This window comes from Vicugna pacos, chromosome 16 (genome assembly GCF_048564905.1).
Source record: "Vicugna pacos chromosome 16, VicPac4, whole genome shotgun sequence".
NCBI classification, from domain to species: domain Eukaryota; kingdom Metazoa; phylum Chordata; class Mammalia; order Artiodactyla; family Camelidae; genus Vicugna; species Vicugna pacos.
Genome location: NC_133002.1, coordinates 10,692,677 through 10,714,722, shown reverse-complemented (window position 1 = coordinate 10,714,722; position 22,046 = coordinate 10,692,677). Strand labels below are relative to the sequence as shown.

The 22,046-nt window shown below is 49.0% G+C and overlaps 1 protein-coding gene and 1 long non-coding RNA gene across 3 annotated transcripts in view; one reads left to right on the top strand and one right to left on the bottom strand.

Annotated features, from left to right (window-relative positions):
• USP43 (ubiquitin specific peptidase 43) overlaps positions 1–18,952 on the top strand; it is a 47,415-nt gene extending 28,463 nt beyond the window's left edge. Inside the window, exons 9-15 of one of the 2 annotated variants that reach the window (XM_015250812.3) lie at positions 3,029–3,132; positions 6,071–6,148; positions 6,831–6,957; positions 7,049–7,382; positions 8,987–9,145; positions 10,008–10,172; positions 17,728–18,952. In XM_015250812.3, the coding sequence (XP_015106298.3) occupies positions 3,029–3,132; positions 6,071–6,148; positions 6,831–6,957; positions 7,049–7,382; positions 8,987–9,145; positions 10,008–10,172; positions 17,728–18,818 (2,058 nt within the window). In that variant the 3' untranslated portion in view covers positions 18,819–18,952. Of the gene's footprint in view, positions 1–3,028; positions 3,133–6,070; positions 6,149–6,830; positions 6,958–7,048; positions 7,398–8,986; positions 9,146–10,007; positions 10,173–17,727 lie in introns of both variants that reach the window. The other variant, XM_006217790.4, reaches the window with a different exon arrangement.
• LOC140686449 (uncharacterized) lies at positions 8,708–11,536 on the bottom strand. The gene is made up of 2 exons (XR_012060279.1): positions 11,256–11,536; positions 8,708–10,409 (listed from the first exon to the last, which is right to left on the bottom strand). It is a non-coding gene; the product is annotated as an uncharacterized lncRNA (long non-coding RNA).
• Positions 18,953–22,046: the final 3,094 nt, after the last annotated feature.

The following is a 22,046-nucleotide window of genomic DNA, read 5'->3' as shown; positions in this document are numbered from 1 at the left end:
GGAATGACAAGAATTCGCTGTCAATTGAGAGTGTTTACATTGTCATATAAAACAACTCTGATTTAGCTGGGAGGGTGTAGCTCAGTGGTAGAGCACATGCTTAGCATGCATAAGGTTCTGGGTTCAACCCCCAGTACCTCCTCTAAAAATAAATTAGTAAACCTAATTACCTCCCATCTGCCAAAAAACTCCAAACAAACTTATACATTTGGATTAAGAATTTCAAGGGACTTGAGGTCTAACTTCTGTGGAAAATTAACATTTATGTTTATGTCCAAATATGAAAACCTAGGTAGTAAAATAATTTTGTCCCGTTTTTGAAAATCAGATAAAAACTCAAGGGGAAACACCTTTTTGCCTTGCTCATTTATTTATTCTCAGACTGATAGTTTCCAAATGAAAACAACAAATTCTATAAACCATTCCTTTTAGCCCCTAGCGTATCAGAAACTGTTTTGATGGCTCTTTGGCCAAGAAGACATTGGAATTTTTAGGGACAGGTCAGCAGCCTCAGAATTTTGTTTTCCCCTCAACTATTCTCTAAGAACTTTTCACCTGGGAGACGTACCAAATATTTCAGAGGGAATTCTTCATAATTCATTTTCCTTCCTGCTCAAGGAAAACCACACATTTGATTCCGGATTTATACCAAATTTCACTTTGTTGAAGTTGTTTTACATTTTACTTTCTGCATCGGTACCGAATCTTTATCTCCAAAGGGTTTTGCTCCATCTACTGCCTAGCAGATCTGCCACGGTGCCCTAATTAGAAACTCTAACTTCCCTCTAAGTAGGTCAGACTATCTAGTAATAGCTTTAGCCGTCCCCAAGCCCTATGCTCCTGACTGCTGAAAGTGGATGAAAACACTTTCATGCGAGCGTTGGACTCAGCTGGACTTTTATCCCCCCTGGTCACCCGTGTGCTTTCCCCTCCGCACCTCTGCCGTCTTTTCCATTTTAGAAACTGATCAAGGAATCAATGGGGCCGGCAGGACTCTAACGCAGGCAACGTCCAACTCAGCTACGAATGCTTTTGCACGATTGCGTTGGTGAACGTGTGGACGGGCTTGGTTTTCTGCAGGAATAATGTGTACAGAGGCTCCCAGGCTAGCCCACCCACTCAGCCCTAAGGCTTCTAGGACTATCTTTTGAATAATTTGAAAAAAATTTGGAAAGAATTGGTCATTGGTAATAATTTGGAAAGAATACATTCAATCTTCTCAACACGGAATGGGAGAGATGAAAAGGAGTGGATAGCTACCGAGGGTCCCAAAGTGAATTTCCCTAGCCAAGAATAGAGGACAGGAAAATGTCTCTTACAAAAATGACCAATTTGCTGGATGGGATGAATTTGCATGAATAATGAAAAAAAACAGATTCATCATTGCCAAGACATCTTTCTGGTCACTTTGTAAAGTTTCTTCGTGTGGAAGCAGAGTGAGCTGCCTCCATGTGTCGGTGCCTTGATTATGTCGCTATCCAAACAGCAAGGCTCAGTGACAGGGTCCAGGAAAAAAGCGCCCCCACCCCACCCTCCCCAGTCCCAGATTTAACTAACTTCTCCTTAAGAAGTACACCCTCACGTGACCAGCCCTGAATCTAAGACCCTGAAGTCAGCTTGCTTCCAGCCACCAGTTTTGTGTTTGCTGAAGCTGCAGGTCAGCTACAGTGTGGTTGTAGTCTAGCCAGGCATCCGCTCCCCGGACATCACTGGTCCCCCTCCCCGCCGCACGTTCAGCTGCCGCAGCCCGGGAGTCAGCTCACAGGCCCTGAGGATGTTTTGAGTCTCGCTGTCTCTTCATGCCTTGTTCCTCTTTCTTTGAATTATAATCCTTTCCCCCTCTTCTGTCTGAAGTCAATCTGTATTTCGTCTATTTCTATATTAGTGTGTTTTAAGTAGGGATTTCTGCCTTTTATCTTTGTCAGAGTTGGTAAGAAATTTTTTATTTTTTCCTGGCTGCAGCCAAGGTCATCAGTGACAATTGGAAGAACTGTATTTCCATTGCTTGACGAGTCCATTGATTTTTTTTTAAATTGTGGTAAAATGTACCTAACATTTATTTTAGCCATTCAGAGGTGTAATTAATTATAGTCACAATGCTGCAGAGCCATCACCACCCTACCCCCCCAATTTTTCATCCTCCCCATAAACACTACACCCATTAAACAGCTCCCACTCCCCCCAGCCTCTAGCCCGTGAGAACCTCCATCCTACTTTCTGTCTCTGTGAACCTGACCATTCTAGGAACCTCACATAAGCAGAATCATACAATATTGGCCCTTCTGTGTCTGGCTTATTTCACTCAGCAAAATATTTTCAAGGGCCATCCATGCTGTAGCATGCGTCAGCATTGTCCGCCTTTTTAAGGCTGAGTGATATTCCATTGTGTGTATAGACCACATTTTGTTTGTCCATTCATCTGTTGACGGACACTTGGGTTGCTTCCACCTGTTGACTATTGTGAATCATGCTGTTTAAGGCTGACTTCAATTTCAGAAAAGTTAGAATATGAAAAAAAGTACATCTTAGAATAAAAACATAGATAGTATTCTTTTTACATGGCTTATTTTGAAATGTATAAATACTTATTTAGCTTTTGGTATGGAAAGTATTCACCAACTTGCTTTTAGATACTTGCCTCATTTTGGTAATTTGGTGATGGTCATAACCATCTTAATAAAGTAAATTAAATTACCTGTTAATAATTACAGAACACAATTGGTTTGATTTCCCATTTACTGTGCCAACAGTTCCTCCAATTAAACATGTGTTGTTTTAAAATACTGTGATCATTGTTTTGGAAATTTTAATGTGTTAAATGGTGTTAGATCACTATTAAAAGGTGCACCCTTGTCTCTTAAAAAAAATTGAAGGCTTTCTGTCTCTAGGTTTGGAATAGTCATTATTAAGGGAATATTCAAAATATACTGTGAACGAAAGGTTACTCTTTGGAGTAACTTCTTTGCACCTAACAGTCTGATTGACACCAGCGTGCATGGCGACCTGCTTCCTGTTCTTGTCTCGGCAGAACCCGGGATCCCTGTTCGCCATCCGGGTCGTGGGGCTCTCCCTGGCCTGCAGCTACTTGTCCCCACAGGACAGTCGGCCCCTCTGTCACTGGGCAGTTGACAGGTAAGCAGATGGTCCAGACCTGGTAAGAGAATGAATGTGTTCTTACGTGACTAGACGCCTTCAAGACTGTGCATCAGGACAACAGATGACAGTCTTTGCTACTCTTGGTCCCTGACGTCTCCAGCACCAGCGACGCTGTTAGGTCCTTATACTCCTTCCGTGCCTTCAACCCTTACGTCTTGAGAGATCCTAATGGTGTCTTCAAAGATGAGGAGACACCGAGGTTCCCAGAGATGAGTTAACGTGATCACACTCACTCGGCTAGTTAGTAGCTGAGCCTGAATTTGAACCCAGGATGGTTCTGACTTAAAAAATCCGTTCAGTGAGGCTGTGTTACCAAATTCAACCTGAATGCCAGCTCTTGAGTAAGGGAGAATCTTACCACTGAATCCTTGGCCCCAACTGAAGAAGACTGCGGACTGTGGCCGAGGGGTGAGGCAAGCGTGGCCTTGTCTCCTGTGGTTCCGACCCAGATTCTCCCCGCCTTCCACTGCAGGCTTCTTGAGAAGCAATCCAAGGGGCAAGCACAATATCTGAGAGGAGGTTTTGCTCATAAATTAATTGTCTAGCACTTTTGCTCACTTCCCCACAGATGTAAAGTTCTCAGGGAGGCTCTCAGGTTCCCTGGCTTGGCCAGCCAAAGCTGACTGAATCCAGATGTGGGCATGATCCTGTGATTTCTAATAAGAAATACATATTTGGCCTTCTGCTTCTGGCCCGAACCTCCTACAACCCTTGGAATTTCCCAAGTGAGATGGGCGGTAAACGTATCTTGACGTTCGTAACAAACCCCTTTCCACCACACCAGAGTTGATGTTAGTGAGGTGGCTTTTGGAAAGCACCTAAGGTTGGGGCTGGTGGCCAGGAGAACAAATCGTGTGATTAGAGGTTGGAACTTTCAGTCCCACCTCCCTGAGCGAAGGAGGGGAGAGGGTCTGGAGGTTGAGTTGACTGCCAACGGCCGTTGACCTAATGAGTCATGCCTATGTGATGAAACCATCATCAAACCCCCAGAGGACGTTGTTCGGAGAGCTCCCAGGTTGGTGAACACGAGGAGATTCTGGGGGAGTGGCTGCTCGGAGCGCGTGGAAGCCCTGCCCCCCATCCCACGCGCCTTGCCCTAAGCGTCTCTTCCATCTGGCTGTCTCTGAGTTATACCCTTTTATGCTAAACGGCCAATCTCGTAAGCAAACAGTTTCTCTGAGTTTTGTGAGCCACCCTAGCAAATTAATGGAACCCAGAGAAGAGGTCATGGGAACCTCCGATCACAGAGCCAGTCGGTCAGAAGCACTGGTGGCAACCTGGACCTGTGACTGGCATCCGAAGTGGGTGAGGGTAGGGGGGGCCGTCTTGTAGGACTGAGCCCTCAGCCCATGGGATCTGATGCCACCTCCAGTAGACAGTGTCCGAATTGAGTCAGTTGCTTGGTGATGTGAGGGGAAAAAAAAAAGAAATATACTTTGGATTTGGTGTCAGAATCATTTTAGGGCAGGGCCCCTTCCTTTAAAAAGAGACAGGAACCAGGGTAGGGGCAAGCCAGAAGGTTCTGGGCCCTACGCCCCATTGGCACGTCTTCGGCTGGTTGCTTTACAGAGTTAAGGAGGCAGGAGGGGTGTCAGCCAGGACCTGCTTGGGTCCGACAGGAGGAGAGAGCACGGGGCAGGGGTCCCTGAGAAGGGTGCCCTCACGCACTCTTTGTTGAAGAAGAGAGCTGTGCCGCTCAAGTGGGCTGCACTCTGGTGGTGCCACCCCGGAGGCTGGTGGTCACCGGTCCGTGACAAGAACTTGGAAGGAAGCACCGAGAAACTTCAAAGCCCTTGACAGAGCAATTTACGGCATGATGGATATCATAATTTTTTTTCTCAAGCTTGTGTTTTGTCTGTCCCCCCCATTACATTTCTGTTCTATTTTACAAAAGTATTGGTCTGTAAACTATCATTTAAAAAACAATAAAAATATTGTTGGTTTTAGAAACCAACCCACTAACGGGCCTTGCATGGTAGGTGGTTGAAGACACTGGAAAAGAGTCTAGTTGTCCAAGAAGCAGACCTGCTGAAGGAAGCCCTCCCGCAGGCCGCAGCCCTCCCAGTCACCGCCACCTCCACGCCGCCCGGCCCCACCTCCTCCCTCCCTCCCACAGCTCCCCCAGCATCTGGTAGCCTCAGCCTCTCGCCTCCTTCGCAGAGCCCTGCGTTCAGCCCCTTGGCCTCCCTATCCCAGCACGTTTTGTTCTCCTAGAAATTACTTCCTTCTTTTAAACTGTGGCAAATACACATAATATAAATATGCCATCTTAACCATTTTTAAGTGTACAGTTCAAGAGTCAAGTACAGCCACCACTGCTGTCCATCTTCAGATCTCTTAATTTTGCAGAACTAAAACTCAGTCCCCAACAGTAGCTCCCCACCCCCGCACCCCTCAGCTGCTGGCAGCCACCCCCCTCGCACCCCTCAGCTGCGGGCAGCCACCCCCCTGTTTCCCATCGCTGTGCGTGTGGCCTCTCCAGGGACCTGCTATAAGTGCAGTTGTCCAATACTTATTCTTTTGTGATTTGCTCGTTTCACGCAGCGTCATGTTTTCAGGTTCATTCACGTTGGAGCCTGTGTCAGAATTTCCTTCCTTTTTAAGGCTGAATAATATTCTGTTGTATGGATGCACAACATTTTGTCTTTCTTCTAGAAAGGTTTGTTTCCTTGAAGTGTTCCTCTCCCTGTCCGGGGGCCGCAGCATCCCCCCGACCCACTGCACGCCCCCTCGGTGCTCCATGCCTGGGTGATCCTGCCTCAGCTCTGGTCAAGCTGGAGCGCTTCTCCCAGACACACCTTGTTCATCAGGGTGCTGCTGCGTTTCCCCCGCCCCAGACCTGGAGGTGCCCATCCACAGGGTTGGGTACTTTCTGTGAGTTCAAGACCTGATGGGCTCCATGCTCTCTCCCTAGGGCCCTGCACCCCAGGAGGCCGGGGGGCCCCCCGCACGTCAAACTGGCCGTGGAGTGGGACAGTGGCACCAAGGAGCGGTGAGTCCCGCAGAGGAGACGGGGCCTGTTCTGTGCCAGTTCCCCCGGCGTGACTGTCGGGTGTAGGCGTGCCTCCTGGACGCTGGGTGACCCAGTCCTCCGAGAAGCCCCGCTGGCACTCGTCTGTGTATAAAGTGACAGGAATAGCAACGATGACGGCGCTGGGTGGTGGCACTGGTCGTGTCACTCATGCTTGTAGACGGTGAGGTGACGCTTACCCTCCCCCTGCGCCGGTCACTGCTCCGGCGCTTTACAGACATGCAGTTTATTTCACACATTACATCCTATGAGGAGTGTGGAAACCGAAGCACAGAGAAGTTAAATGGCTGCTCAGTGTCACGCAGCTCATGTGTGGCAGAGCCAGGATTTGAACCCAGGCTGCCTGGCTCGAGCCCGCGCTCTTAACCACCCAGCGTGGCTGCTTCTCTAACCCTGAGGGCACTTGCTCTGCTTTGGGAAAGGACCTTGTTCAGCCCAGTATTTCTAAGTCTCCTACTGATGCCAGGCCCCTGCACCCCAGCATGAAACAAAGCAGGGTAGCCAAGGACCTGGTCCCTCCTGGAGCTGGTAGGGGAGACCGAGAATGCCAGTAAAATCGAGCGGGAGCCCTTGGAAGGGGGCCCTGCCTCCCCGGCAGATGCCAGGCGCCCACACGCCCTCTGTCTGCTCTGCCCCCGCGCAGCCTGTTCGGGAACCTCCGGGAGGAGCAGGTGCAGGACGCGGACAGCGTGTGGCGGCAGCAGCAGGCGCACCAGCAGCCCAGCTGCACCCTGGACGAGTGTTTCCAGTTCTACACGAAGGAGGAGCAGGTCCGGCCGGGCAGGTGGCTGGGGGGGTCTCGGCGGGTGGGCCGTGAGCCTGGGGGTGGGGGCCTCACGGGCCCGGTGGCTTCCTTTCCAGCTGGCCCAGGACGATGCGTGGCGCTGCCCCCACTGCCAGGCCCTCCAGCAGGGCGTGGTGAAGCTGAGCCTGTGGACCCTGCCCGACATCCTCATCATCCACCTCAAGAGGTTCTGCCAGGTCGGGGAGAGGAGAAACAAGCTCTCCACGCTGGTGAAGTTCCCGCTCTCCGGCCTCGACATGGCTCCCCACGTGGCCCAGAGGAGTGCCGGCCCCAAGGCCACACCCGGCCCCTGGCCTTCCTGGAAGCAGCCGGCCTGCCTGCCCACCAGCTACCCACCCGACTTCCTCTATGACTTGTACGCTGTCTGCAACCACCACGGCAGTTTGCAAGGTGGGCATTACACAGGTGAGCCTGCCTCTCGGTCCGTGGCTGTGGCCCAGGCCTCCAGACGCCCCGGGAAGAGGCACCCCTGGGCTGCTGGGCATCGACACAAGCAGACCCCTCACCTGCTGCACGCCCAGCACCTGCCGGGGTGGGAAAGGCGGGTCCGGGGGTAGAGTGGAGTCAGGTTGGTGGTTGGGATAGAAAGTTACAGCCTGAGTTTTCGACTGTACGAAATACGGGAGGGTGGCTGTTGGAACCCAGGGAGTGACGTTTATCCTCATCTGTGATCCGATTCAAGGACTCTTACTTAACAGATTTGGTGTTTTTTATTTCTCTGGGGTACATTTAATTGTGAATCCCTCGGAGGAACTTGAGAGGAGTGAAGGATGGAAGGACAGAAACAGAGAGCTGGACACCTCATCCAGTTGTTCCTCGTCACATACCTTGGTCTGTTCTAGAATCATATGAATTATTTCATCTTTGGAAAAAATGAAAATATTTCATTTTTTTAAAAGTGTGCTGTTCCTAGTGTACTAGTAATGTCCCTGCAGTTTAGAAACACTGGACTGTATAAAAATCCAAGATCATCACTCATTTATTTCTTGAACGAATATTTATGAAGGCCCCCTTCTGTGCCAGGCCCTTGCCATGTGCTGCAGCCTCCGTTTAAAATGGTTTTTACATTTTTAAAAAGTGGTAAAAACAAAACAAAACAAAACAAAAAAACTAGCAAGAAGAATACATGGCAGAGACTGTGTGTGGCCACTGGTGACCTGCAGAGCCTGAAACATTACAGAAAGAAGTTGGCTGGCTCCTGGATTGGGGTGTTATGACACCGTCTACTGGGATGCGGAGGAAAAGAGGAGTATTTCTCGTACTTGTTTGGAAGGGGGTGAGAATCTTACTTATGGACGTTTTCTTAGACGTCTGACTGCAGGTCTCAGGCAGGAGAGAAGTGTGCCGTAATCCAGCTGCCTGCTTTCATTGCACACTGACTCAGAGGCGTGCGTTCTGAAGCTTCTCAGAAGAACGGCGTGAACACTGGCATTGTTGCCTGGGGCTCCCATAAATAACTCGGGATTCCCTTTTTTAATCATCTTTTTTTTTAAATTATCTTTCATCATTCAGGTTTGGCAGAACATCACAGTAGGCATGAAGGGAAAAATAACTATTTTTTCAATGCAATCTATCCGAAGTATATTATATGAAATCATAACATTAGCTCTTAGGGAAGGAAAAAGCATTCAAAAATCAATTTGCAGTTAAGGTTAAAGATTAAAACCAACGATGTCCAAGTAAACCACATATAAGATTTAAATGCAAATCGCGTTTTCATTCCAATGGGGACTCCCCTTTTATTGGAGGTTTTGCCTGAGCAAGCCCTGCAACATAAGGGTTCGTTCGTGGTGTCACAGCTTCCTTTATCCCTGAGCATCTGGGGGTGTAACTGATGGATCCTTTCTGATTCCACAAAAATCATTTCTGGCTAAACATGGACCGATGTTTCTCATTCTGTTACAAACGTCCGTTTTTCAGCTATGCCAGCGGGAAATGTCTTCCTGCTTTTGGGGGGCTGCAGTAATGGGGCCTTGGGGTTTGGACCTTCGCAGCCTATTGCCGGAACTCTCTGGACGGCCAGTGGTACAGTTATGACGACAGCACAGTGGAACCGCTTCTAGAAGACGAGGTGAATACCCGAGGCGCTTACATCCTGTTTTATCAGAAGAGAAACAGCATTCCTCCCTGGTCGGCCAGCAGCTCCATGAGAGGTAGGTGCTGCTGCTGGTTCCAGGCGAGAGGAGGGCCGGGGACCGGGAAGATGCTCCACCGAGCATCCAGGGTCTGGAGAGGTAGGCAGGGGCCTGAGCGAGGGAGCCCTGACTGCAGACTAGTGTCCCACTTGTGAGGATGTGGGATGGACATGCTGGAATCCAAGAGCGGGAAGAGGAAAAGGAGTCACATTTTGCATCTGGCAGGTGGCTCTTGGAGTGTGGGAGTCCTCATCCCCAGTCTCACTCCTGTGAAGCCAGATTTTAATTAAGCTTGTGCAGCATAAACCTGTATTCGTCCCGTTAGAAAGGGAAGGGCAGTTACAAGGGGCGTGGGGCCTTAACAGCAAACAGCTACTTAACCACATGCCAGGGCCGGGTCTGTTAGGCAGCCTCAGACTTGCATGGCAGCCTGACCATTTTGTGGGACTTATCTCACTCTGCAAACTAGCCATCCTTATCTTTGGGGGTGAAAGAGCATTCAAAAAAATTCCTCAGGTATTTTCCCCCCAAATGCTTGGAAAATGACCAAATAAAACTAACATGCGCCAGGAGGTCTAAATCCACCGATGTGCCAAGTCTGCCTTCTTTTCATGGAAGATAGATGTAGAAAGAGTAAAATATAAGCCATATTTGGAAAACTGGGGTTGGCGACCTGTGGTTTTGTGAAAAGCATTTCGGTATTCATCAGCACACTGTCCTTTCTGTGCCCCGGCGCCTTCCCGCGAGCGCAGGTTCTCCTCTAGCCGTCATCAGTAATCCTGGTCAGGGCTCGGGAGGTGAACCCGGCCGTGAGACGCGCCCCGGGGGCCCTGAAGGATGGCGTGGGGTCCAGCCTGCCCTGTCTGTGGTCCCTCCGCAGGTTCCACCAGCTCCTCCTTGTCTGACCACTGGCTGCATCGGCTCGGGAGCAGTAACAGCAGCACGCGGGGCAGCCTGCTGTCCTGGAGCTCTGCCCCCGCTCCCGCCCGGCCCCGGGCGCCGGGGCCTGCCTCCTTCACAAACAGCCTCCCCCGGCAGGAAAAGGGTACGTTTTATCACGCTCGTTGAATCTGCTGATCTTGCTTTCATTTTCCATGACAATCGTGGCTCCTCATCTTTACGAAAGTGCTGGCACTTCGTGGCCTGGAGTGTGTCTATAAAGAGTCCGTCATCGTGAGAGGTTTGGTCATCGCGCAGATCAGGTCTCCCGGGACCTAGCCCGCCCTGTCCGCTGCCCTCCAGCCGCAGGCACCTTCTTTCTCTGCTCCCTGGAGCCGACCATCTAAAGGGGGGAGACAGTGCATCAGCGAGTAAAGGAATATGATGACGTGCCGTAAAGCAGGGAGAAGGGCGAAGAGGGAGCTCATCAGAGGAGGAAGGTATCTAGGCTGGGGGTGTGGGAGAAGGGGTGCAGAGAGGATGGGGGCTGGGGGGAAGGCCCTTCTGAGGGAGTGAATTTGGAACACAGACGTGAGTGCGCGTGAGTCACGTAAAGTCTGGGCGTGTGCTCCAGGCAAGGAGCTGTTGGGAATAAATATATGATGGTCTCATCTCAAAGCTGCAGGTGGTTTTAGATTATCATGGAATCCAGCCCTCTGATTATTACAGTTTATGTATCAAAGTTTGGTTAGTTATTCCTTGATGTTCGGCATTTTGGCTCCCAAAATCTCACCATTAGAATGTGAATGGGACCACCTCTCCCGCGTGTATCATGTTGGTCTGATTTCCTTAGCATCCGCTATTTGATGCATTATATATATTCTGACATCTCTTTTTCCTTTACGTTTTTATGACTGCACATTTAGGGTAGTGTCTGGTGAACACAAAAGGCGTTCTTTCCCCAACTTGTCCATCCCCCACCAGCATGAGTCTCTGACAGCCTCATAAATTCATCTCAGTTCTGTCCAGAGGCCTAGGACCTTGGGCCATGTCTCAGTTCTCCCAAGGAGAAATGTGTTTCACATCCCCTGTAGGAGACAGCTTCAAAAGATGGCCAGCTTTTCCACAGGGTGCTCAGACAGCGGTGAGGCCCAGCTCCAGAAAACTCCCCAGAGAGACTGCGAGGGCCGGCGGAGAAGTAACATTGGCGGATAACTGTCCCCCGGGCCCCTGCAGGCATTTTACTTACCTCATCGACTCAGATGAGAGGTGGAATTCTAGCCCTTTTGCAAGGGAGAAAGCTGATCTTAGGAAGTAACCGGTCACAGGAACTCCTGGGAGGTAGCCGGGCTGCAAATAGATCTGCTCCCTCTGGCAGCCGGAGTCCTGGCTGTGTGGCTCCAAACTCAAGTTTATGCCATTCAGACACTGCAAGAGCCTTGCTTCCACAGGGAGCGTTCCCTCTTGGGGTTTGAATAAAACGGCGATAGATTTTGAAACCTGTTGGAGAGGCTCTGAGATGGTTGAGAATCCGGCCTGATTCTCCTGTTAGATCAAAATCCAGCACGTAGGTTTCCAACAGAGGTTTAGTACTATCTCCTCCCCCCACGGGGATGTCAAATGAGCAGAGGGGACAACTGGCATTTAGTCCCCAGGGGGCGGGGATGCTAAGTGGCTTGCAGTGCCCAGGGATGGTACCAGTCAGTACAGACTTGTCCTTCCCAAATCCGAGCAGTCCCCTGTAGGGAAATACTGATAGCTTGGTGACTTCATCCTTCTGCGAGCTCTGGTTATAGGGACTTCATAGTTATGAAGGCATTTTAAACTAAAACAAACAGATCCAAGTTTTGTGGGGACTGCAGCTCAAATCATTGGGGATGGGTGTTGGGACAGGCTCTATAAGAGAAAGGACATAGATACACCTTACTTTTGCAATTGTATGAAAATGTGACTGTGAAAAAATTGCAAAGGTCCTTCACAGAGGAGGGGGCCTGGGGCTAAAGCATTTCAGTGTTGGTGCTCCTGACGGTAAATATCTTCTGTGGCTTTTTATTGAGCCTCAAAGGTTTTGTTTTCTCTTTCTCAGTGCTTTCCAGAGAGTGTGTTATTTCAGGTTTTGATTTCCTCTTTCATCTCAAGGTTATCTGGGTGTTTCAAGTACTTAAGAGTTTTTGGTCACTTTTTTATTCTTTACACCTAATTTTACAGATTGTGATTCAAGAATATGGTTTTCAAAAATGATTCCCTTTTTGTGATCAAGTTAGTACATGGTGATGATTTTGTCAGTGTTGTGTGCGAACACAAAATAATGGACATTGTCTGTTTGGGGGATGGGAGCTTTATATCTTAACGACTAAATTAGGTGAGTTGGTTGTTGTATTTAACTTCTCCATGTCTTTTTTAACTGAAGTATGCTTGATTCATACTGTGTGAGTTTTTGGTGCACAGCATAGTGATTCAGTTATTTATATATATATATGTGTGTATATACACTTTTTCATATTCTTTTCCATCATAGGTTATTATAAGATATTGAATATAGTTCCCTGTGGTATACAGTAGGACCTTGTTGTTTATCTATTTTATATATAGTAGTGTGTATCTGTTAATTCCAAACTCCTGACTTATCCCTCCCCAACCCCACTCCCCTTTGGTAACCATGTTTGTTTTCTATGTCTGTGAATCTGTTTCTGTTTTATAAATAAGTTCATTCATATCATATTTTAGATTCCACATATAAGTGATATCATATGACATTTGTCTTTGTCTGACTGACTTAGTATGATAATCTCCAGGTCCATCCATGCTGCTACAAATGGTACTATTTCATTCTTTTTTGTGGCTGAGTAGTATTCCAGTGTGTGTGTGTGTGTGTGTGTGTGTGTGTGTGTGTGTGTGTGTGTGTGTGTACCACATCTTTATCCAGTCATCTGTCAATGAATATTTAGGTTGCTTCCATGTCTTGGCTGTGGTAAATAGTGCTGCAGTGAACATTGGGGTGCAGGTGTCTTTTCAAATTAGTTATGTCTGGACATATGCCCGGAGTGGGATTGCTGGGTCATACGATAACTGTATTTTTAGTTTTTTAAGGAGCTAAAAACTGGGTTTGGGGGTTTTTTAACAAAAATTCAGAGTCTGTCTTACAAAGGGAAAGTTCAGTCCATTCATACTTACTGTAACAACTACAAAACTTGATTTCATTTCATTTAAAACATTTTTTCTATGACTTACTTTTTTCTTATTTTTACTGATTTGATCGTGCTGCTGTGTGTTCCCTTTTTTCCCCTCATTCACTTGGAAGTTCTGTTGTTTTCCATCTTGTTCATGGTTACTTTATGTTTCCCAATATTTACTTCCCAATATTCCCCATGTATATTTATGTTTCCTATTAGTATATGGATATGAGAAGCCGGCTATTTCCCTAGAGTCACCTACTCCATCGCTGCCTGCTCTCTCTCCCCGGATAGGAGGAGACCTGCAGAACGCGTCCACGCCACCCCCCGCCTCCCCAAAATGAGAGCGCTGAAAGGCTCTCACCCGTTCCCTCAGTCTGTGCTAGGAACGCCCCTACGTCAGTCCTCAACTCAGCTTTCACTAAGGTGCTTTCATACTCTGTTCCAGACTGTAGTCACAGTTCCTCCTGCAGTCCCTCTCCCCGTCCGCAACACATTCCCTTACCTTTCTGTAACACATTCTGAGACCATGTGCAGGGGGGGGGAGCATGGTTGCAGGGTCCCCTGAACACCCCTGTCTGCCTTCTTTTCGTCACCCTGGAACTTGAGGTCTCGGTTCTTCGGTGCTTGGTCAAAGGTCTTTTCAGACATGCCAGATATGCTGACTCTTTGGGCGGCCGCAAATACTCCCCCCCTGCAGAGGGGGTGGCAACTTGGCTGGGGCAGGGCTCTTGGGTTGCAGTCCTTTCCTCTCGGGCGTCTGTGGGTGTTTTCCCACGGTCTTCCAGGCCCCAGGGTCGCAGGTGAGACGTTCTTCTTTTTCATGTGAGAGTCACTTGTTCTTTCTGGCTGGAAACTTTTACGATTCTGCCGTGACCTTAGAGTTTAGAAATTCTACTCGCATATACCTGGGTCTGTGTTTGTTCACCAGCCCTGCCTGGAACTTGGGGAGTCCTCTTCTTCTGTAGATGCAGGCTTTTCTTTAGGGAAACGCTCTTCTGTTCCATTCTTGTCTCTCCTACTTTCCAAATTCCTGTTATTTGCCTGTTAGTTCTCATCGTTTTGTCCTCCCAGTCTCCTAGCTTTTCCCGGTGATTTCTGTCTCTTTCTCACTTTGTGTGAAACATTGCGTTCACAATTATGAAATTTGTGGAATTTACTGAATTTCATAGATTTCAAGATAATTTCAGGCCACTGAAAATTTCAGTTTGAGTCTTCGCCATGACCCTGCATGCTTTCAATTCAGGTACTGAATTTTAAAACCTGTTGTTCTCTTGTTCTGCACTTAAATCTCCTTGAGAGCTTTGATTTTTGTCTGTTTTCTCTGATGGCTCCGTTTCCAGCGGTTCTGTTTTTTCTTATTCTTTGACTGCCAGACCCCCGTATGTATGTTATTTTTCAGTTTCTTCCCATGGGGGCTTCCCCCTACCCCGTCCTGTTGCAGGTGAGGTAAGAATGGCCAGAGGAGGCCCCGCCCCCGGCTCACAGCACACACTGTCAGGTTGGGCGGATGCCCTGTTTCACTAGCCAGGAGAAAAAGTCACAGAGGAATGGACGTGGCATTTCTCAAGTGAAACATCCGCCAGCTCCCGGGTCGCTATGTGGTGCAGGCTGTGCCCACTGGGCCGCACAGGCACCATCTGGGTGAGGAGGGCTCCTGGGGCCCTGGGAAGCTGTTCTGTATGCTTTGGGGCTTGTACAGATTTCTGGAAGTACTTAACCGTGGGTGTCCTCAGTGTGGCGTCAGAGTCTAGACCCTACCTGGTTCTCAAGCCAGACTGGGCGTGAGCAGGACCACAGATTCTCCGGCAGGAAGGAAGCATCGCGGAGGGGTCTCTGAACACCACCGCTGCCTCTGGCTCCCAGCATCTGGGGAGGCCCAGCTCCCTAGGGGAGGAGCAACGGGGCCGCCCCTTCCCCGACCAGAACGGAGATGCTTGCTGAGCAGGAAGCGCTGCATCCGCATGGGCGCGCTCCCGCGCATCTCTCTGCATTTCTCCTTGTGTCTAAAGCTCTGGCTCCCTCTCTGATCCAATGAAGAGAATAAAAGAAAATAATGGGGTTGGCCAACGTGCTTTCTCCCTGCGTCTTGAGAAGGAGGAGCCGGGCGCTGCATGGGCACCTGTGGTCCAGGGACGTGAAATGAGCTGCCACTGCGGTGCTGCGGGCAGCCCGGGCCCTTCCATCCCCGGGGGAAGGATGGACAGTGTGCCAGGGCCACTGCCAAACCATCCGCCACCTGCCAGGGCTGCAGGCTGGTTGTCCCGTTTTGAAAGGCTGAAAGTCGCCACTTTGTCCTCCTAATACAAAGCTTCCCTTTCTGCCATTCCCAGGGCTGTGGCTTCTCACACGTCTCAGTCCTCGGGACAGGGTTTGTTTGGTTTTTTTCGTTTGTTTTGAGTTTTTGTTTTTCCCCTCCAAGGTGTGAGAATTTAGTGGTGGAGCGCCAACGTCAATCGGGACTAGAATTACAAAGTATTTGGGGTGAGATTGTGTGTACTGCTGGCTAATTTAAAGTAGTGCTTTAAAGAAAACAAAAAACAAACAAAAAAACCCTAAAGATAATCTGTGAAAAAATCCAAAAGGCAAGGTCCGCGGAACCTCTGAGATGCTGTCCTTCCCTCGCGGGGCTGATGGGTGTCTGCAGCCTCGCAGTCCAGGCACCTCCACCCTCGGTGACATCTGCAGGCTTCCCCTGTTCCTCTGAGCTCCCTGAGCCCCTGCCTGTGCCTCCGTGGACCCTTAGTCCCTCCCCGTACAGCTCCTCCGGGTTGTCTGTGCTGATCACTGGGGGCTGACCGGGCTCCCTGGTGAGAGGGTACAGCTGTGGAGGAGAGGCTGGTGCACCTGACCTCGGGTCTTTCTCTAAATCGTGTGACTGGCCCTGTGCCACGTGGGCTGTGTGTTTCAGCTGAAGATTTCTTTCTCAGGGATGACAGGCATCTTGTAAATCAAGGTGCCTTAACAGACTTTTTTTTACTTTTGTTATTGTGTTCAAAGATATATAGTGGAATTTACCATCTTAACCATTCAGTTTTTCAGTTGAAGTATAGTTGATTTACAGTGTGTTAGTTTCTGGTGTACAGCATAGTGTTCAGTTACACATATTTATACATATTCTTTATCATCATAGGTTATTATAAGATATTGAATATACTTCCCTTAACCATTTGTAAGTGTACAGTTCAGGGGTATTAAGTACATTGGCGTTTTTGTGCAGCTGCCACCAGCATCCGTCCCTGGAACTCTTTTCATCTTGTAAGTCTGAAACTCTATACCTGTTCCCACCCCTACCGTCACCCCAGCCCCTGGCAACCACCTTTATCCTTTCGGTCTCTCTGATTTTTGACTACCCGCAGTAGCTCATAGAGTGGACTCACACAGTACGTGTTTTTTTGTGACTGGCGGTTTGGCGCTCCTTGAGATTCCATGGGAACTTTGGGGTGGGTTTTCCTATTTCTGCTCCAAACCTCACTGGGATTTTGATAGGGGTCGCGTTGACTCCGTAGATTGCTTTGGGTAATACTGACATTTTAACCATATGAAATCTTCCAGTCCGTGAACGTGAGATGTGTTTCCATTTATTTATATGGTCTTTCATTTCTTTTGGCAGTGTTTTCTAGTTTTCAGTGTAAAAGTCACCTCCTTGGTTAAGTTCATTCCTAAGCATTTTATTCCTTTTGATGCTGTTATGAATGGAATTTTTTTTTAATAACTGATTGACTGTTTCTTAAGAAAATATGTACAACCTTGGGTATATGTATGTCCCCTTTAAAAATGTTGAGATTTAGGAAAGAATTAAGAAAAAAATCAATACGCAGCACCCCCACAGTTCCCTCTACACAGTTCCCTTGTCATTTTAGTATTTATTTTTCCAGACTTCTTTGTATATTTTCACACATACGTATCATACACACACATACACCTACACATATAGGTGTGTATCTTTTTGCAGGCTGGATTGCTCTGTTTTTCTAGACTATTTCTTGCTTAACAATATATATCAAAAACATCTTTTTAACTATATACTAATGTTGCAAAACACAATGGAGGCCTATCTGGCCGTTCTGATAAAATTAAACAGACTATCATCTTCTTTTACTTTTTCTTTTTAAGCCCGAAGTAGGATAGCTGAGATTCTTGCATTTGAAAGACACAAGGACAGCATCTGACCTAGAAAAGCAGGGGCTTTTGCTGAGCATTCTGCTTCATGGCAGTATTTAAAGACGAATGAGGATGATGATAAATCTTCGGCCAGATGGTTCAGAGGCTGAGTTCTATCGGGAGTCCGCTCTGCCTGGGCGTGTAGCTGCCTTCACTGACACTGGCGTCAAATGTGTAAATGGGTTCCATGGAACAGTGGGTGTAAATTCTGATGCCCCGAGGGCAGGGGCCATAGTGTCTTGCCCACTTCTGTGCCCCCAGGGCCCAGGATGGTGCCTCGTACATCAGAGGTGCTCAACCAGGGCCTGTTAGACGGGCATTGGGATTACTCTTAGTGCAGCTGGAGGGGTGCTCGGGCGCTGATGCTCTTGGTGTCTCTTTCAGGAGGTTTGGAGGCCAGGCCTTTGGCAGGAGGCGTCCAAGGCCGCAGCATCAGCATGAAGGGGCCCGCCCCTTCCCGAACCAAGCAGGGGGCCTTCAAGACTGTGCCCCTCCGGTGGTCTTTTGGCCCCAGGGAGAAGCCACCACCGGGTGCATCTGTCGGGTTGGTGGAGTACTTGGAGTCCAGACGGAGACCTCGATCCACGAGCCAGTCCATCGTGCCGCTGCTGACTGGCGCTGCCGGCGGGGATAAGAAGTCGGCAGCACTGGGGTTAAACGCCACCCTTTCTGCTAAGGGTGAAAGTGAAGATAGTGGGCGAGCCAGCGAGACAGTGCTGGCCGGGGCGCCCTGCCCCTTGGACCACCCTGGCAACTCAGATGGCCCCAACACAGCAAGGAAGCTCAGGGAAAACTCTAGTCAAGATATCAGGCTGCCCAGACAGTTTGACCTGCCCCTTACGGTGATGTCCTCAGTGCAGAATGAGAAACGAGCCCGGCCGGAGGGCCAGAAGCCCACAAGCTGTAAGGGCAGTGGCCCGGTGGGGAGCAGGGGCAGCGTGCCCTCCCCCAAGGAGGCTCCCAGTGTTGCCATGTTTTCTAGAAACAGTGCAGACAGTCACCGAAATGCCTTAGGCAAGATGAGGACTAATGCGGAGGGCAGGGACTTGGAGACAGACCGATTCCCACAGGGGACCCTCACCCTTCTGAGGTCTGTGTTTTGGAGGAAGGAGAACAGGAAGGGTGACAGGGCCGAGGCGACCCCCCAGGCGGCCCCCCAGGCGGCCCCAGGCTCCCTGGTGAGTGGCAGGCTGAGCCCGGCTGTGGACGAGCAGGCTCGAGGCTCGTCCCCACCCCTCGGGATTCGAGGGAGCCTGACCAGGGGTCCGGATGGCCACCCAGAGAGAGACGTCCGGTCAGCGCCCAGCTCCCTGCGCCTCCCTCGCAAGGCCGGCAGGCCCCCGAGGGCCAGTACTCTCGGCACGTCACAGATGAGTGTTCCCGGGGAGCAGGCTTCTTTCGGAACCTTACCGAAGGTGAAATACCACACTCTTTCCTTAGGTCGGAAGAAAATGTTACCCGAGTCCAGCCTCTGATGGTGTGTGTTCTAGTGATGGGTGACGCTGGCTTTCTCGAGACTCTGCACTGAGCACCTGTAGATGGCTCGTGTTGAGAGTGGGATTTGGGGAAGCTGGTTGTCTTAAAAATAAAACAGTTTTTTGTCTCTGCATCTAGATTTCCAACACCTAATACCCCAAAATACTCTATGTTGTTGGCTGCTTTTATACTTCCATACCACTGGAGGGCGCTGTTGGGTCAGCATAATCATTTCAGGACAAGAAATGCTGCTTTATTTAAATTCCAGCGTCTGAATACTTGTACTAAAGAGTAATTGGATGTGGGCAAACATAACTCTGTAGGGAAGCCTAGTTAATGAGAATTTTCAATATCAAATCAAATATAATTGACTTCTATTTAAAAAAAATTTTTTTTTGAAATAGTGGACTTAACAGGAAAATCTTTTCCTTTTAATGTTTCTCTGGGATAAAGCATTAAAGATGCCAAAGAAAAAGTGGTAGTGATGGAAAGGCAGGATTCTAGGAGAAAAGAGATGGGAGAGAAATGATTCAGATTTTAGGAGAGTATTTAATATATAACAAATAATTGTATTAAAGTTTTTCAAGGTATTTAAAAAAGAGAACTATTTTGATACTAGGAAAAAAGGAAGTTCTTTTTTAAAAAAATAATTAACTAAGCTCTATGTACAATTTTAATAAAAGCTCATCAGTGAAATGTGTAAATGGCTGTCTGAGTTATTCAAGTTAGACAAATGATCATGTATTGTTTCTGCTGTGTAAACATGGCTCATTGCTGTTGATACCAGAAAGCGGTTGATGGAGTTGTGTCTGAAAATTTAAAGGACTTTTCATTAAAATGACTTGCGGTTCTCTAAGTAAATAGAAATCTCCCCAGGTCTCCCTCTGGAGGGCACATATTTTCAAGGACCAGAGCCTGTCTTTGTGGACCATCACTTTGTTACTGACCAGGGTCCTTGGACCCTTTAATCAATAGAAATCGATAAGAGGCCAGACGAGGAATTCAGGCAACGCTTTATTGGCGCTGGTGCTGCAGCATGAGGGAGCAAAAACAAGTAACAGGTTCCCTTCTCACTCCTGGAGGAGGGTGGCCTGATCCCGTGAATGGGGTGAAGGTGGGGAAGACTGGGTCGGTGGATTTGCCTGGGCCTTTGGATGAGGAGCTGTTTCATTCTCTCATGACATTAGCCTTAACCAGACTGCTTCTTTGGGCTCGGTAAGCACACGGAAAAGGATGCTTGTGTCTCCTTGAGAGAACAGCCCCCAGTTTTTTCTGGTTCTTGTCTGACAAACTTCAGGCTATTGGCTGCACCGGTCAAGATGCAGGCCAGAAACATATATATTCAAATCGGGGTGTGTTTCCTAAAGATGCTGGTGGCAACTGCCACAAACGGGGTGGCTTAAAACAACAGAAATGTATTGTTTCATGATTCTGGAGGCTAGAAGTCCAAAATCCAGGGCAGAGCAGGGCCTTGCTCTCTCTGAAACCTGTAGGGGAGGACCCTTCCTCGCCTCTTCCTGGCTTCTGTAAGTAATGTCAACATAAATAATCAATAAACAATCAATCATAATAGGAAGGAGTTCTATCTGAGCCAAACCAAGGACCAGCCCAGAAGCCTGCTTCCCAGGTCACTCTGAGAAGCTGCTCCGGAGAAGCATGGTCCCTCCCCCACCTCCAAAACATGGTCCCCTCAGCCCCGCCCCCCTGTGACACACCAACCTGAGAGGAGGCACAGCTCTAAAGAGACCCCCAGGGTCCGGGTCTGGGTTGTGGCCAAGCTTGGCCCGGAGCCCAGCACCGGGGTGACCCCAGGACTGGCTGCCTGCGGCCCTGGCTCCAGCCTTTCTTGTCCCGAAGCTGCCACCTCTGTCTCTGACCACCAATCACATTTCAGTCACTTTCCTGATGCATTTGTTCATGCCTCGGCCCCTAACCACCATCCATTCGTCCCTCATCCTAAGCACCACTCTAGTACCCATCCCCAACAAAAGCAATAACATAGAAGGTTTTCTTGCTGACTCCAGACCTGCTCTGCCTTAGCTGACCCCCCTAAATTCTGGCTACACATCCTGACCATCAGCCTTATCCTGGGGTGACCTGGAGTCCCTGGTGATCACGTGATCCTGGACACTTTGCTTTTTAAATCCAGGCATATATATGTGCATATGTGTACCACCTATGTGTTAATTTGGTAAATGGCGTGGGTTCCAGGGGAAATTTGAGCCCTCTTTCATCTATAAATATTAGAAAAGTTTGCATTAGTAGTTACAATATCAGTGCAAAAAATGTGCCCTCCACTTTTCGAGATCCCAAGAATCATTAAAGAAAAACCAAACCAGGAGAAACACCCATCCAGTAACAAGGATGGCGGTTTTAAAAGAGTTTTGCTTTGAGAACGGGAGAAAAGGTTGGAATGAGCTGGAAGCCCCAGGGCAGGAGTTCTCAGGATTTGTTGCACCTTAGAAGCAACTGAAAAAAGTTTTAAACAGCTGTGCCTGGGCTCCTCTTTGGACCAATTAAATCCAGGGGAAAGGGCTGATTCTGATGAGCTGCCGGGAAGGGGCGTTACAGCTCCGCTGTGTGGCCACCCTGGGAGCTGTTAGCCCCCCGCAGCTCTTTCAATTCAAATTAATTCAAATAAAATAAAATGAAAAATTCAGTTTCTCAGTTCCACAGGCCACATTTCAAGGGCTCAACAGCCACTGGTGGCTACTGGCTAACATCCTGGACCCTGCAGGCGATAGAATATTTCCATCACCGCAGGAAGTTCCATTTGGCAGCCCTGCCCGATCGGGTCGCCAAGTCCAGCTTCTCTGGCTGGGGGCTGACCGGGCAGGTCACCCTTGTGTAAAACGGAAGGGGTTTTCTGAGTGAGTCCCTGGGCAGGCTGATGGCCACAGTGTGCGTGCGTGTGTGTGTGTGTGTGTGTGTGTGTGTGTGTGTTGGACCTGTTATGGTTCCTGTTTTCCTGCTCGGTTGTCACCCTATAGAGAAGCATCTGGAAATCTGTCCTAGGAATGTCTTGGCCCAGACGCCCAGCGGCCCCATGGGACCGGGCTGGCCTCCGAGCATCCCCACTTGGACGGAGTGAAGGTTGGGAGATGTCTCGTGCTGGGAGATGTCTCGTGCGGGGCAGTGGAGGTAGGCAGCGCCGAGAGGACAGAGGAGCCAGCACCGGCCAGGAAAGCCTTTATTCCCCTCGAGGTGACCGGTTTGCCCCCCTGCAG